At 39.2% G+C, this 15,740-nt stretch overlaps 1 protein-coding gene across 3 annotated transcripts in view; it reads left to right on the forward strand.

Moving 5' to 3' along the window:
• Positions 1-15,466, forward strand: part of cfap299 (cilia and flagella associated protein 299) — an 83,077-nt gene extending 67,611 nt beyond the window's left edge. Inside the window, exons 5-7 of one of the 3 annotated variants that reach the window (XM_046034652.1) lie at positions 1,043-1,165; positions 10,365-10,494; positions 12,848-15,466. In XM_046034652.1, the coding sequence (XP_045890608.1) occupies positions 1,043-1,165; positions 10,365-10,494; positions 12,848-12,940 (346 nt within the window). In that variant the 3' untranslated portion in view covers positions 12,941-15,466. The remainder of the gene's footprint in view (positions 1-1,042; positions 1,166-10,364; positions 10,495-12,847) is intronic. The other 2 variants (XM_046034654.1, XM_046034655.1) reach the window with 2 other exon arrangements.
• The last annotated feature ends 274 nt before the right edge of the window (positions 15,467-15,740 follow it).

Below are 15,740 nucleotides of genomic sequence, written 5' to 3' on the forward strand. Positions count from 1 at the left end.
ATAATGACAAACATATAGGCTGTGTTCGAAACGGGCTAAACTGCTGTCTCAGAAGGTGTCTAACAGGACAGCCAGAAGAGATGCAAGACGGTGTGCTGACGTCACATAAGTGCCATAAGTGCTGCCTTAGAAGGCTGTCGAAACCAATCTAAACGGAGATGCCTTCACTCTGAAAGTTATGCCTTCGGAGGCAGCTGTCTATTACGGTAGCGAGGCAACTGCCTTCTGTTTCGAACACAGCCATTTGCATTTTCACAAGATGTGCATTGCATAGCTGTCTTAAAAACATCCATATTTTGCTAATAATCACAGCCCTTTTGAGAATATCTCCATTCTTACATTTTTGAGCACAATTATGCATGTCAGTAATTTAAGAATACATATATCCCCAGCTTTATATGCAGAATACTCATGTTAATATTAAAAACGTGATAAATTAGTTTTTTGTTATAGCAGTTAAAAATCAACAAGAATGAAAGTCTGTTTTATTTTTGGAAGTGGTTTGTAACCAAAGTGTCAGACATGTGAAGCTTTGTTGTTTTATTTATTCATTTCTCACCATGTGTTCTGCTTGTGGCCTTGAACTCAGCCTCCCCTCTGGTGAGTGGAAGCCCTAACAAGTTGTAGGTGTGAGTCATTGGACGAGCATGCCTGGAGGTACAGCCTACTCCATAATGATGCTTTTATGAGGCTTCCCCCCCTACACGGGTCTCCCTGCATCTCACTCCATCTGACATCTGACTTCATACTCCCTCTCTCTGTCTTTCATTTTTCACCAGCTAAAACTACTTCATCTCTCTGTCGTTAGTTTCAGCTTTTCTATCCTTGAGTTCCATGCTTTGTTACCTCTCCCCATCTATGTCATCCTCCACCTCTACCAACCCACCCCCCCAACCCCTCTTGTTTTTTCATCTCTGTCGGGAACAATAACACCCAGTGTGGTTGCCGCTAAGAGGGAGCAGATGCTGGAGCTGCTGCCCACTCAGTGCACTAAACCTCCCACCGCAGGACTCTGAATCCTGTCCCTCCTCCTCCTCCACAGCCACAAAGAACACAGAGCAGTGACACCAGCGCCAGCTCCGGCCACCACCTCCCACCTCCAGCAAGGAAGGGTGGATAGGTTCACGTACACAGTCTGCAATGTCTTGAGCGGAAAAAAAGAGCAGTATGTGAATTTTAAAGACTATGAATTGGTTGGAGGTCTTTAAAGAAAATAGTAATTATTTAAAATGTACAGCATGTCTCTGCTCCAGCAGTATGGCGTGGACAACAAGTAAATTGTAGCTTTCAAACTTTGTATAATGGGTGTGATCTATCTCTTTGCGAAATCAACAGAAAACCGACACAAACTGGATGCTAAAGATTAAACACATCAAGCTCCAAACTCCTTTGACATTAACCTTTCAATTTATTTCCAAATAAATTAAGTTCCAAATTTTGTAACAGCACAGGATTATATGCAGTAGATTTTTCAACACTTTTCAAGTCTTTCCTATATTATGCGCTGCCTCAAGTTTCAACGTGAAATATGTGAGAAAATGGCCATATCAAAATGCAAAATTTGGTTGATTTTGCATAAATGGGAACCGTAGCTTGCTGTCGTGAGGCTGTTAATATTGTCTCATAGATAGGTTAGTCAGGAGACTGCCACAGTTGCACTCATAGATACATGTTGAAATAATTTTTCATTTATTTTGCTTTTTACAGTAAATTCTCTGTCACCTTAAAGATCTTTGCATTTGCATTGACCCTATAGGAGCTGCAAGGAGTGAAAATCAGTTGAACGCTGGCCTACTGGGTGGGTGGGTCATATAAACATCATTTGTAAAGGCATATGTTGTGAGCCTCTGACCTCCAGGGAAATCTGGTTAAAATAAATCAAGCACAGGATATTAAAGTTTACATCTAAGAAGCCATTAATGACACCAAACCGTATAACAATAAAAGCAATATTGGTAATAATATTAACACAACTGCACTGTTCTTGACAAACTTTTGTATAAATACTGATATCAAGAGAAAATAATTGTTAAAAACTGCAAAACAACAGATGACTGACTGTAGCTCTATTAGACTGTAACTGCTGAGACTGGTCTGTTTTAGTTCCTGTTACTTCAGGGCAAACTCTGGGTGAAACCTTCACATGAATTTAACCAAAATCTGACACTGATGCTTCACATGCAGGTTCGATAAACTGTTTAAAATATACAATAGCATGCGTTAAAAAGGCTAAATTTTCATTACATTAAGTCTCCTTTTTTTTTTTTACTGTGAGCTTCCAACGCAGACACGCGCACACACACACACAGACACACATAAATTTACACACACTAAAGTCCTGACCCTCATAATTATCCCACAGATCTGTAGCTCCTTGCACCCAGCTTCCTGCCACTCCAGATGTGCCTACAGCATCTCTGATGTCTATTTAATGTTCCTCAGCAAAGTGACCATCTGTTTATGCACTCGGGCTGTTCCGCTCCTTCCTCTTTCTATCTCTCTGCCTTTTCAGTCCCTTTATTTAGTAAAGACTTTTAAGAGACTGGGCAACATCTGACATATATGGTAGTGCTAATTGATTATTTTCCTCTTTAAATTGTTACCGTGTGTTTTGTGTAAATGTATGAGTCTCGTACTGGAAAAAAAAAACAGTTCACCAAGTAGATTTTTTTTTACATATTACAAATGCGCTGATTTTCATCTAAACTAACCAATACATTGCCTGTATTATTCAGTGAATCTTTTTAATTCAAACAACTTTTTGAAATGCTGGATCACATGAAGCTGCCCACTCACCCTGTCCTGCGTTCATTTCATGCATGCATTCAATACAAGAGACTGAAAGATTGAACTTGAAGGATCTCCTCGGCTGAAACACAGCGCGTGCTTACTCTGAAGCCAAAACCATATTGCCTCCACGCTCAGCCTCTGCAAGGCACCTGTGTGTCTGGCTTCGTTTTCTGCTGTAAAAATATTTGCACTGCTGTCCTATTTTATTAACTTTTAATACAAAAGAGAAACTGTTCCACCTCCAAAGGTGATTTGGCAGTTCGTCCTGAAGCATTGTGTCCGAGCTTTAATGGAGGGTGGTGGGATATTCTATCGCAGTACAGTTTGCCAGCTCGATAAATATTTGCTGGTAAGCTGGAACATTCCATGACATGTGTGTTGATCTTCACACATGGCGCACACATACTTCATTAGCTGAAACCTTTAGGGTTAAATCCAGTCGGACTGTTTGTTCTCACTGCTGATACTGTTTGGACTGTGTTTGATAGATTAACTCAGTGTTCCACCAGCAGTATGATCATCGGAGACCTCCTGCCAAGTTTGATGGGCTGTTCTGTCCAAGTTGGCTGTGTAATTAAGATTTGGCGTCTGAAATTATGTCTGGATGTCAAACATTTAAAGTAGGATTGTAAAATGACACAAAATTTTATCAGTAACCATAAATCTTTTTTGTTAAGGTGTTATCATACCAGACTGATAAGTTGTCATTAGTGAGCATTCTTTGAATATGATATTAGGCCGATTGCCTGTATTTTCCTAGGCCCTTTTTACAAATAGAGGTTGACCCCTAACCTCCCTCAGTCAAGGCTCTATTAGCCTCTTGAGCTCCAGTCAAATGGAATAGGGGATAACACCCAGCTGTGTCACCACATTATGTAATGGCTCTGGCCTATGTGTGTGTGCGTGTGTAGGTCTGATGGAAGACCTGATGGCAAACTGAAACGTCCTTAAAATACAGTAAAACTTTGATTAATAGCCCAGGCTTTTATTTGCTAAAATCACTGAATTGACCCTGTCTATATTAGGGACAGTCCTTTAATTCCTCTCACACAAAACTGAAACTACTATGAAAACAGTTTATTTATTTCAAATAGTATGACTATTGCTTGTATAAAAAATATAATATCAAATAATATCAAATACACTAATTCATTTGATCTAGCTCCAAAAGACGGCTTATGCACTTTTATTTTGTAGGCAGCAATGGTATGAAAACAAACCCAACAACACGGTGCAGGATGAGAGAAGTGTGGCAGAAAAGAGCGATGGACTTCAAATGACAGGATTCATAACTTTTTATGAAAAGCTGTTTTGATTCTTTTGATCGGTGGACCCTTACAGACTAAAGGAATATAAGTAATCAAGGAACGGACACATTCAGACTTAATAAGTGGACTTCAAGAGGCTTCAAAGGTAATGGGAGTCTGCATTTTTTCTCTTGTACCATGCCGGTTACACTGGTAAATCTATGTGAATTTGACTTTGGCTCTCGTTTCTGTTAAATGAACTGAACGACTGAACTGTGGAGAATCTAACCGATCTAACGATGTGTAGCATGTTTATATCGATCAGTTGTTTAAACATTAATATTTGTATGCACGATCTAAGCAGCTTAGAAGCAGCTAAAGCAGGCGACCCCACAGGGTTTAAGAGGTTTTATACAGAACTTCTATTAAAACCAGGCAGGCGTCTAATGGAGACCTGCGTTTATTTGTCAGAATGTCTTCCCACACCAGGGCAGTAAAAGGGGTAGGCGGCTATTTGGGACTCGGCTATTAATTGAAGTTTTACGGTATGCAAAATGGTGTCAAACTGACATGAGTGTATGCTGTAATGCTGCGTGATTGTTAACATAGAAACAAAAACTATAACTTGCAATGGCCTTGTATATTGTGTAGTACCACGCAATATGAGCATAACTATCAATTTTGGTAAGAAGAGGGAGCATCTATATTATGTATAACGGTCATAATGTTTGGTTTGTACATATTTTCCACAAAATATATTCTTACCTCTATAGGTCCTCTTGTACAATGAATTTTTTTTTATATATAATTTTTTCTTAAGGAGCTGAAACCACAGAATGTTTGGTATTTTGGTAAATTAAACCAGTGAAACAATTAATTGATTATAAATTGCTGCTGATTTATTTATTTTCTCTATATTATCTTTTAGTGACATTGACAGCTTAGAAAATGCTTCTGAGTATGCACCAGACCCCTCTAGGTAAAGAAAGATATACACACATACCCAAATGTTATTTTAATCTGATATTTAGTCAGATGTTTGTATTTTTTTTTTTACTTAAATCTGATTCCCCCTCATGTTTTGATCTCAGTCTTTTTATGTTATGCAACAAAATAGACAGCATAAGCTTCTGAATAACATGAACTCAGGAGCAGTGATGACCCAATTTTCACAACCTATAAAGACAGATGCACTTCAATTTAACATTTTCAATAAACATTAATAAATTCATAGATGAAACCAAAAATAACGAGAAAATAAGTTAAAGTGGTGTGTAGGTGCGTAGATATGGGTTTGTTAATGGGGTTGTCAGCTGGTCATGGCCCATCTGTGATTTGTCATTGAATCATACTCATGACACCCCCAGAAGGCCTAACAGTAACACTCTCAACACTGAAGAGGCCTTTTGTGATTTACACTGGAAACATTAACTTCAGAAACAGTTACCGGACTTGTATTCTTCAGCCACTACAGAAAAAAACTGAACGAATACACATGCTAGGTATTTGCTCTTTTATGACATATATCATCCAGCGCAGAGAGTCCTGCTCCTCTGAGCCCTATAATGAGACTGTTGACATTACCCTGGAAAATGACCGCCTGGAGATGACAATAGAGCTAAGCACGGTAACTATGGAAAGTGAAAGGACACAGTGCACGTGTCAAACAGCCATGGTAAATGCATAGGGAACCAGGAACCGGTGATGAAAGCACCGTCATTGTTTCCACCAAATCCAGGTTCTCACACTTTTACTGGTCCATGTGTCTGGGTGTGGTGCCATCCAGCTGCTGGAGCTTTCTTTGTGACCAAATGTGCACCGACCGTGCAGTTAGTTGCCCTGGTGACAGTTCATATGGGATGGTGAGGGAGGTGGGTCCAATAAACACATCCAAGTAACATATGAACGAAATTCTCGGCATTGCTTCAAAAATATTTTTTTCACACTTTCGTCAGTCTTTTTCATGTTCACTGTTAAAATATCTCACATCTGTCCCATTTCTCTAGCAAAAGTAAGCGGTTCACCATGGAATAAAAGTGGTCAACCAAAAAAATGCTAATTGTTGTATGGCATTTTGGTATAAATAGTCACTGAAACACTGTCAGATCTAATTTACAAAGAGAAGAAGTATGCATATGTCTGAAAGCAAGTCTCAGACAATATAATTTTCCTGAGTTTTAAGGGAAAAACCTCAATTTGTATTTCATAATTGGGGCATTGCAGCAGTCTATTCTAAATCTGCTTTACTCAGCTCTCAGCAACTTAAAAAAAAATGCCAGACCTCTCGTCCTATCATACCTTATAATTTTATGCATCAGTGTATTTCCCCACACAGTGTGGACGGTTCAGAGGCCTCCAGCGCATGTGTTTCCTGGAGAGGAAGATTACTCCGAAAGTTGGCAGGGGGTGGTTGACAGATATTTCAGACATCAGATGGAGTCCAGTTTCACATGTTCTGATATTTGTTGTATCTTTTAGTTGTATCAAAATATAGTAGAACCTGCTAGAAGTGGACGACATGGATAATATTTTCTACCATGGTTTATGTGTTTCTCTACCGCACTATCATGTCAAATTAAACTCAAATGTCTAAGTCAAGTCTCAGGTCTTTCAGAGAAGGTCTCAAGTAAGAGTAATTTGAGAAGAGTCAAGTCTTCTTTCCTTTCATTTGTCATTTGTCTGTCAGAGCAAGTATGAAGTGTTTCAATATTCACATCATTTTTCTTTTAACAGTGTTTATAGTGTTTTACATCGTTAAGACCATGTTTTTTTAATCTGTAGATCTAATCAAATATTTGTTTCAAGACATTTATTTTAATTATCTACCGTAAAACTTAAATTAATAGCCGAGTCCCAAATAGCCGCCTACCTCCATTACTATCCTGGTTTTGGAACACATTTTGACAAATAAACGCCTGCCTTAATTAAACGCCTGGTCTGGTTTTTATAGAAGTTCTTTGGATGTATACCACTGTTAAGTTCATTTGACGGAAACAACAAAACCCAAAGTCTAATTCTTCTAGATTTACCGGTGTAACCTGCATCGCTACAAGAGAGGAAAAGGGGGGAAAAGTGCTGACTCACATTAACTTCGGAGCGCTCGTTAAGCCCAAATGTGTCCTTTCCTTGATTATTTAATATATTCCTTTAGCCTGTAAGGGTCCACCCATCAAAAGAATCAAAACAGCTTTTCAGAAAAATTTATCCAAGTTGTGAATCCTGTCATGTGAAGTCCATCGCTCTCTGTCTGCTAACTTCTCTCATCCTGCACCATGTTGTTGTTTTTGTGAGGTTGCTGCCGTCAAAATAAAAACGCATAAGCAGTCTGTCGGAGCTAGATCAAATAAATGACGTGTATTTGATATTTGATCATTTTTACATAAGTATTATTCTGTTTGAAATAAATAAACTGTTTCATAGTAGTTTCAGTTTTGTGCAAAAAGAATTAAAGGCCTGTCCCAAATAAAGGCAGGGTCAATTTAGTGATATTAGCAAATAAAAGCCTGGGCTATTATTAAGTTTTACGGTAATTGCATTTTTAATAATTGTCTTCAGAAATTTGGTCAACATTGGTTATCTTTATGTGTGGTCTACAAATATCAGGCTAGGAGTCCTAGGAGTAGGATCCTGGGTCTCTATGTGAAGATATTGAGTCTTGGTGGGAGCATCCAGAGGCTGCCATGGAGATCGATTATTTCCCTTGTTCAAAATAACTGTATTTGGGAATATGACAAGTGGCCAATGCAGAAAAACCCATGTTGCCTGGATACCAGCAGGAAAGTCAGTTGCTCTCATTCCTGGCTGGAATACCTGGCCCTTTTCAGAGCTATTCAAAAACAGACCATTCTGCAAAAAATATGTATTTACATTTCCCAAAATTGCATGGTGGGGGTCTGTGGGTTTTGGAAAGGCCACATGGGTACGTTTTAATATTGCTTGCACTATATGTTTGCTTGTAATTTGTTGCAAGCATGCTTGATATGTTGCAGTCAGAAAATATTTTTATGGTTCAAATGTAAATGGTTATTTGCAAACAGGTTTTATGTGCCACTAGTGATTACGTCTGAAACGGATCCTGCAGAAAACATCTTGACACAGCCGAATAGCCAAATATTGCAAAAATCACAGAGGTCTCACAATGTAAATGTAAACATTTTGGGATGTATTGCACATAGTGTGGGTCATTAATACTCTATACCTGCTGTTCATCATATATTGGCTCCAGTAAAGCATCACAGCAAGTGATGTATAACCTGCAGCATGCTGGCACCTCTCCATTACGCTATGGTCCCATATTTACAACTTGCTGCTGCAGCTTCAGCCCACTCAACCCCCAACATAACATACCTCTTCCCAGATTTACACGGAGCCTCCTCCCCGAGGTCCAACTTTGTCCGTGGACCACAAACTGCTTCTTGGGAACAGCCGAGACCTGCTAAAGCAACCTTTAGTGCCTCAGAGTATGACATGTGGAGTTGTGTTACTAGTAACGTGAACAGCTAATGATGAGAACGACTGAATATGGTCATTACTGCCCGGAGAGCACAGTGCCAGAAGAAGCAAAGGTTATTTACTTACCACTTGGTATAACAACATTTAAACCTGTTAGAGCAGTTGTGTTTCTGAGGCATTTGTTGGCTTTTTTCAGTTTGCATGTTAAAAAACCTTTTTTATCAAAGAACTTTTGAAATTGAAATTGTCGGTAGGGATAAATGTTTCAAACATGTCATGGAAGAAATAATTGTAACATGTTTAATGTATAACTGTTTGCAAAGCAAGATTGCATAGAAATAGAAAACAACAATACCAATTTGGACAATACAAAGATGGCACTAAAGCTCAATTGGGCCTCATTTACTATTGATTTAGCTTCTTCTTTTTTTTTTTACCAAATTAAACCAATTTTGAGACTTGTGTCTATGGTTTTCTCATTTCAGTGCCTTGCTGTTCTCAGGTGAAAGGTTGTGCCGAATCCAAACTTAACATTGGAACAATGCAGTATTCAACACTACCTTAATGAGATGTTTTTAACTCACAACCCACCTGGTATTTCACATCAACAAGGAGAGAGAAGATCTGCCAATTTTATGGCTAGCAAATGTCAAGCTGCTATGGATTGTTTTTCTTTTCTTCGACAAACGTGTTGCCTCCAGCAAACTGCCTGAGCACTCTTTAGTTGATGAATGATTTGACAGGTATAAACACTACCTAATTGCATAATATATCAAATGTTAATAAATCACAAATCCTCAAAATTCATGCACATGCTAAATGAATCAATTTAACCTGAATGTCCTAACATTTTTGTACCTTTGACTCTGTCACAAACTTGCACACCACTGCACTGCTGTATCAAAAATAACAGAAAATCTAAAAGCAGAGCAGGTTCCAATCGGATGCTGTATATTAATCGGTCATTTATTTTGGAATTCAACCCTTACTTTGGTTTCAGTTGCTTATTAGCCACAGCTTTACTTTAATGCCTGGCTTGGCGAACTCCAACACAGCGCCCTCACAATCAAATTGGAAACAGACTTTTACGTTCTGTCTCTCAGAAAAGATACTTTACTCTGCAAGTTGCTTTCTTTTCTTTTCTTTTCTGCAAAGCAAAGTTCTTTTATAACCTGCTGTTTAATATTGATATGATAACAATGGCTGTGTAATGCGCTGCAATCCGTGAAGTTTTCTTTCCTCCATGAAACACGCTAAGTCGTGACCTCAATATGGTGCTCATGTGTTATTGTAAAGCCTCCTGCTGTGTGAGTCTATAAAGGAAAATGTTCCAGAAAAGCAGAATGCCAAATGGTCAAGTAGCACACACCACTACCACTGAGCAACAGTCTTTTCTACCTTAGGTATAAAACTGTACAGTCATGCAAAACATATGTATCATTACCAAGTTTCATATCTTTTGTATCTTAAGAAGAGTATTTATATTCAAAACATTTCAATCCACTGTTATCCCATGTGCAAACATTTGGAGCTGAAACGGATTACAGACCAGGTGTCAACCACCAACTCTCATTTGAAATCCAAAAAAGTACTTGTCTTGCAAAGCTCAGCCACTTTGACTTGCACTGCTACTTGCGACTGGGGAAATAGAACCATGTCCTATCTTGTCAACAACAAGCCAATCACAGCCCAACCTAAAACAAAACTGGGTCTCAAATGTATTGCTCTAAAGCAACATGTCCCAGAAAAGTAAAAACAAACCAAATGGTTTGGCGGCACAACCAGTGCAAACGCTAACTTTTGAAAGCACCTTAAAGCTTCAAAAAACGGCTTCACCTCAGTCACCTAATAATTACTGTTACTTTTTTTCTACAGCTACTACAATTGGAAGACACAGGTGTCCACGTCCAACTCAAGCCCTAACTTTGAAGTGATTTATGACAACCCGAACGGCCTTCTCTTTAAGAACAAGAGGGACAAAAAGATCCTAAATGTGGACCCCTTGGTAGGTTTTTTTTGCTGTTGTTGCTATGTTTTTAAGCCCCAGGGAGACAAATGGTACTGCTAATTAGATCGGTTCACCTGTTCCACAGCAGTAAAAATGTACCAGGGAAGCAAAAAGGCTATAGGGCAAAAAAACTCTTTTCAAATCCTTTTTGCTGCTTCAGGGACTAAAGAACTAATTGTAACTGTCCTGCCAACTTTACTAAGTGCCTATTTTTTTTTAACTAGTCCGACTGAACCAAACATATCAGAGACAATCATTTTCAGAGGGAGCCTACACTATAAGAGAGGTACTTGGAGAGCCTGAGAGAGAATAAGAAATCAGTGGGAGAGAAAGATATTTGCTTTCCACCTGCACAAAGAATGGAGGATCAAGGGTCGAGACAGGTGCTTCCTCCGCACTCACAGTCCGACAGGGGCCTTGGAAGAATAACGACTGACAGACGGTGTTTTTTTCTCTCAAGTTCCCTCTTCGCTGGGGGGTAGGGAAGTAGTTGGTGGGGCTGAACTATTTTGAAATTGCAGACAGAGCTGTGGGGACTGCGTTTTTGAGGCCAAGCGCCAAAATGGCAGCACAGTGTTCTAGCTGTGGTCGAGCACCGCCCCGACCAGGCTGTCTATTAAAAACACAAGAGAAGGCATAGGAAGCCAGACACAGCAAACCACCCGTGTGCCCAGAACCCAGCTCAGCTCAGCCCAGATTGGCACGGCATAGAGAAGCCCGGAACCATCCGGCTTTTAACCCACCATGAGCTCACTAGCTGCTCACGTGGCCACAGATTCACAGTGGATCCTTGCACAATCTTCAGGCTCACATCAACTAATTTTGGGTGGTTTGTTTGTTGTTCTGCCTTTGTCATACCATGACCACTTTTCCTGTCCCAACCAAAAAGTGGGATGAGAGCTAACGGGTTGTCATATTTCAGTTATGATAATGGCTTTAATCAATCTAAGTTAGATATTTAAAAATACAACAAAACAAAACTTAGATGATATGAACGTTGATGACATATTTTGGTTTCTGTAAAAATATATGCTTATTTAGTTCACCCAACATTTCCTATTTTCTCTTCATGCGTCTATGAAGTCATTTTTTATTGGTCTATTTTTATTGACACTCTTTTGAACTTGCAAAGGAAGACTGCCTCACTTATTAGGACACCCACAAGTGTGTTTGAGGTAAAAGTGTAAATTGAGTGTAATGGTAGGCTATGGATCCACTCCCACTAGAAGCTTTTGACACACTTAGCCTTGAATAAATGTTCCCAGCTGGTAGTGGCTTCACATCTTAGTGGTAGGGCTGTGTCAGTTTTGACATTCAAAGTAACATAAAACATCTTGGAAATTGAACAGTCAGATTATGATGCACTTGACCTCCCCTTTAATATACCTGTTTTTAAAAAAAGATGTGTTTTGGATATGTGCGGTTTTGTTTCATTGCTAACATCCTTTTTTTTCGATGGCAGCTTTCACATTTTAATGATTCTTTGTAATGACAAAGGTGTTCGTAGTTCCAAACCCACTGAGAATCAACACCAACTATATGGAGCTTTTAGCTTATTTAGCTCATAGTTTTGCTTCTCCAGTTAAAAATACACTGTATGAATGGGTCTCGTGTCTCTCATTAAACCCCTGTATAAAACCATAGGCAGCTGTTTTCAGTAAACAAGATCACGCTACCTGCCCAGCACCAGCTAGTGCTGTAGATAAAGGCTGAATTATGCTTTCCTGAAGATATAGTAAACGTCTCTACAAATCTATGTAGAGAAGCGTATTAGGCAAGTTCGAAATAGAGTAGAAAAAAAGCAAACGTTATACAAATTGTACATACAAATATAAAAGCAACAGACCTGTACACGTCTCCGGACCAGACCTACATGCCACCCAGGGAAGCATGTTTCATCCTTCAGTAGATTGTCAAGAGTGTTATTGCTTTCACTCTCTGCCCCCTAATGGTAAAAAAAATGCTTAATGTCGCTTTAAAAGCCCCACAAGTCAAGGTGTTTCAGATTGAAAGTGAAGCAAATTTTAAGAAAGTGCAAATGCATATAGTCAATGAAAAGGCACAAGTGGTGCTACGTCCACACAGGCTGAAAATGTTATTTAAGAGGAAACATTAGAGAAACTGGAGAAAAATAACAGAAGGGACTTCAAGTGTGACAGTTTGGACTTCATTTAAGTCCACACATTCGGGCACACTTTGGTCAACAATTGCAGACAGCAAAAACACTGATTTATTTGAATGAAGCAACGTGGAAATTCATTTTGCATCTAGTCTAAATGCACCTTTAAATACTGTAGGTAACAGTGTTCAAACAAGACCTACTAACTTCTCTAACTGTGTTTGGTTCCAGTCTGGTCCTGGTGAGGACTCCAACAGGACGTTCCTACAATCGGACGTCTATATCCATGTGGTCATCTACGACCACAACATCAGGACAGTCTAAGTTCCAGAGGCTGCTGCTGACACATTTATACATATGGCACATATTGAAGATCACTGGAAGCCTCTAATTTGACTGAGTTGCTGTAGTTGCACCATCATTTACAAACTGTTCCCCTTCATATCATGCGTGCCATCTGGGTGGAGGTGCTGCAGTGAAAAAATCTCTAAACTGAGGATTCCCAGAGGATGAAGTGGATGGACTTGTGTGACAACATGGACATTTCCTTGCAAATAACCTGAGAAAATATAACTTTTTGTGACATGATACAGCTCAGTTTGTTTGGCATTCCCCAAGCAGCAGTCTTATTTAGGGACAGAAACCTGCTCAGGGACCCCGGGCCCTTGTCCCGTCGTTTGGCACGGCATGTTTTAGGCTGTTTGTCTAAACAAATTAAAGGCGTAAGAGCTTTGAAAGATGATGGGGGTTGCTTTTATGTCTTTCCCCAGGCTGCGGTAGCTCCAATTGGACTGGAAGAATGGATAATGGGCTTAAAGCATTCCGCATGTTCCCAAATGCAAGGCACACTTTACAGGACATCAAAGTGCTCTATCATTTACATATTAGTCATTCACTATGACATTTTTTAATGGAAGACAACTCTACAAATAACCTGCTGTAAGAATTATTTAGGAAGTTCCGAAGACTTTTAGCAACTTGCTCCCTTTTAATTTCTGTATTTAATTTTATTTAGCATATGTTAATGAAACACATGGTAAGGATCAGTCTCACCACAAGAAACATTATCTACTATGTCTATAAGTTAACAAATTACAGGGTCTTTGTTATTTGTTCATTAATTTGTTGTCTATAGACTCTGCAGACACACAGTTAAGTGGGGCCGACTTTTTCCATTTAGTCACAAAGATACATCCTGCCTGCAAATGTACAGTTGCAACCATGGAGTACAATATCCACTTTTATACATACTGTACATCAACGTTTGACTCAGCAATGCACTTTTCCCCCCATCCTTTTAATTGCTCCCCAAAGTGCTGTTGAATGAAAATGTAAAATATAGGTATTCAACGTGGATGTACTTTATATCAACAAGAATGTAGGTTTTTTGAGGACATCATAACAAAATCTCATTTGACTGGAAAAAGAATTGTCTTTAAAAGAATAATTTGACATTTTGTGACAAATTTGATTATTTGCTTTCTGAGAGTTAGTTGAGAAGAGACCTCTCTCATGTCTCTATGGCAAATACGAAACTACAGCCAGCAGCTGGTTAGCTTAGCTTAGCATAAGGACTGGAAACAGCGAAACAGCTAGACTCTCCAAAGGTAACAAAATCTGCCTATCGACACCCCTGAAGCTCACTAATTATCAATGTTATAAACAAAAAAAGCTGTGTTTTACAGGGGTTTGTGCCAGACTATTTCTTGGCTGGGAGCAGAGAGAGTGAGAGAGTGGAGTATGTGTTTTTTACCTTTGGACAGAGCCAGGCTAGCTTTTTCCCTTTGCTTCCCGTGGAATACATTTTTTTCATCTAACTCTTGGCAAGAATGCAAATCTGCATTTCCCAACATGTTGAACTATTCCTATAAACTGACATAGTGGCCGTCATACTTAACATGCCCTTGTACTCATTTCTCCTGTATCCACTAGGCTGAAATGTATTTCTGAAATGTACAAGGTTTAAACCAAGTAGGTGCTTTTACCATGTACATCTCATGTCGTCATCTACCCTGAGACCAGAGCAGACTTCCACTGCGTGCATCTGACTGACTTGGGCCCTGCTGGCCTCATTGAAACAATACGTGTGGTGACATGTTCTGGTTCTGTAAAAGCAGGGGTCTGGAGAGTGGAGTCGGGAGTTTTGGGTTTTCTTAGTCAGTGTATTCCGGTTGGTTGGTTGTTTGTTCATAAGAAGATGTTTCTGTTTTGGAATAATGATGAACAAAGTTTTTAAAAGTCTTAAGGAACAATGTGATTGACTGGGTTCTCTTTTAAGCTTTTCGTGTTATAATGGCTTTTAAAGAACTGGTTTGTCTTTGTTGTTTCATTCATTGTTTCAACAAAACCAACTGGACTAACAAGGATGAGACATACATTCAAATTTGTCAGAAGGACTGTGTTGGGAATGTCATTCCCTTTTTGACCTCTTTCTAAAAGGCCAGATTTAACCTCGGGGTGAGGGCCTGTCGCAATCGACGAACCGTCTACCTGACTATCTCACTATCTGCCCTGCTTGGTTTTGTTTTTGTGTTGCAAGATCCTCAAACTGGCCGTCTGGCAAATTAACATTTCAACATCACCTACAGCTGTTTAGGATAACTGGCTGCAGCTCATGCATGTGTCCCTGAAAGTGGCATCAGCCCACCAATCAAAACAGCAGATGTGCACATGAATGAAAAATACACAATTTAATTGAGATACAAACAAGCATAACTCATGAAATTCACAGGCTACTTTCCATGTGCCTTAGACCAAACCTCACAAAAACAAGTTGCTAGAACTCACCCCGACAGATCATGTGTCTGTCAATGGTAATGATTTCACAATAAAGTCTCATTTAAATGGTTATATCCCTCTTCATTTCTTTTATTGGGCTTTTAAGCTGTTGGGGTTTTAACTGAAGTGTGGTTTTATTAGTTTGAGGCCTAACTTGTCCCTAATATACACAACATGAGGTAAAGCGTTGGATTCAGACTAAAGTGGGCCTTTGACACGAGAGGCACTATTTAGCCTTCTCTATGTAACAAGCTCCGTTTCAACTTAATTTGATGTCTCTTTGTGTAAGTTTGAGAAAACATTAAAATGTTGAGCAAATGAGCATTTTATGTTGCAGCTTTTGATG

This window comes from Micropterus dolomieu, linkage group LG21 (genome assembly GCF_021292245.1).
Source record: "Micropterus dolomieu isolate WLL.071019.BEF.003 ecotype Adirondacks linkage group LG21, ASM2129224v1, whole genome shotgun sequence".
In the NCBI taxonomy this organism is placed as follows: Eukaryota; Metazoa; Chordata; class Actinopteri; order Centrarchiformes; family Centrarchidae; genus Micropterus; species Micropterus dolomieu.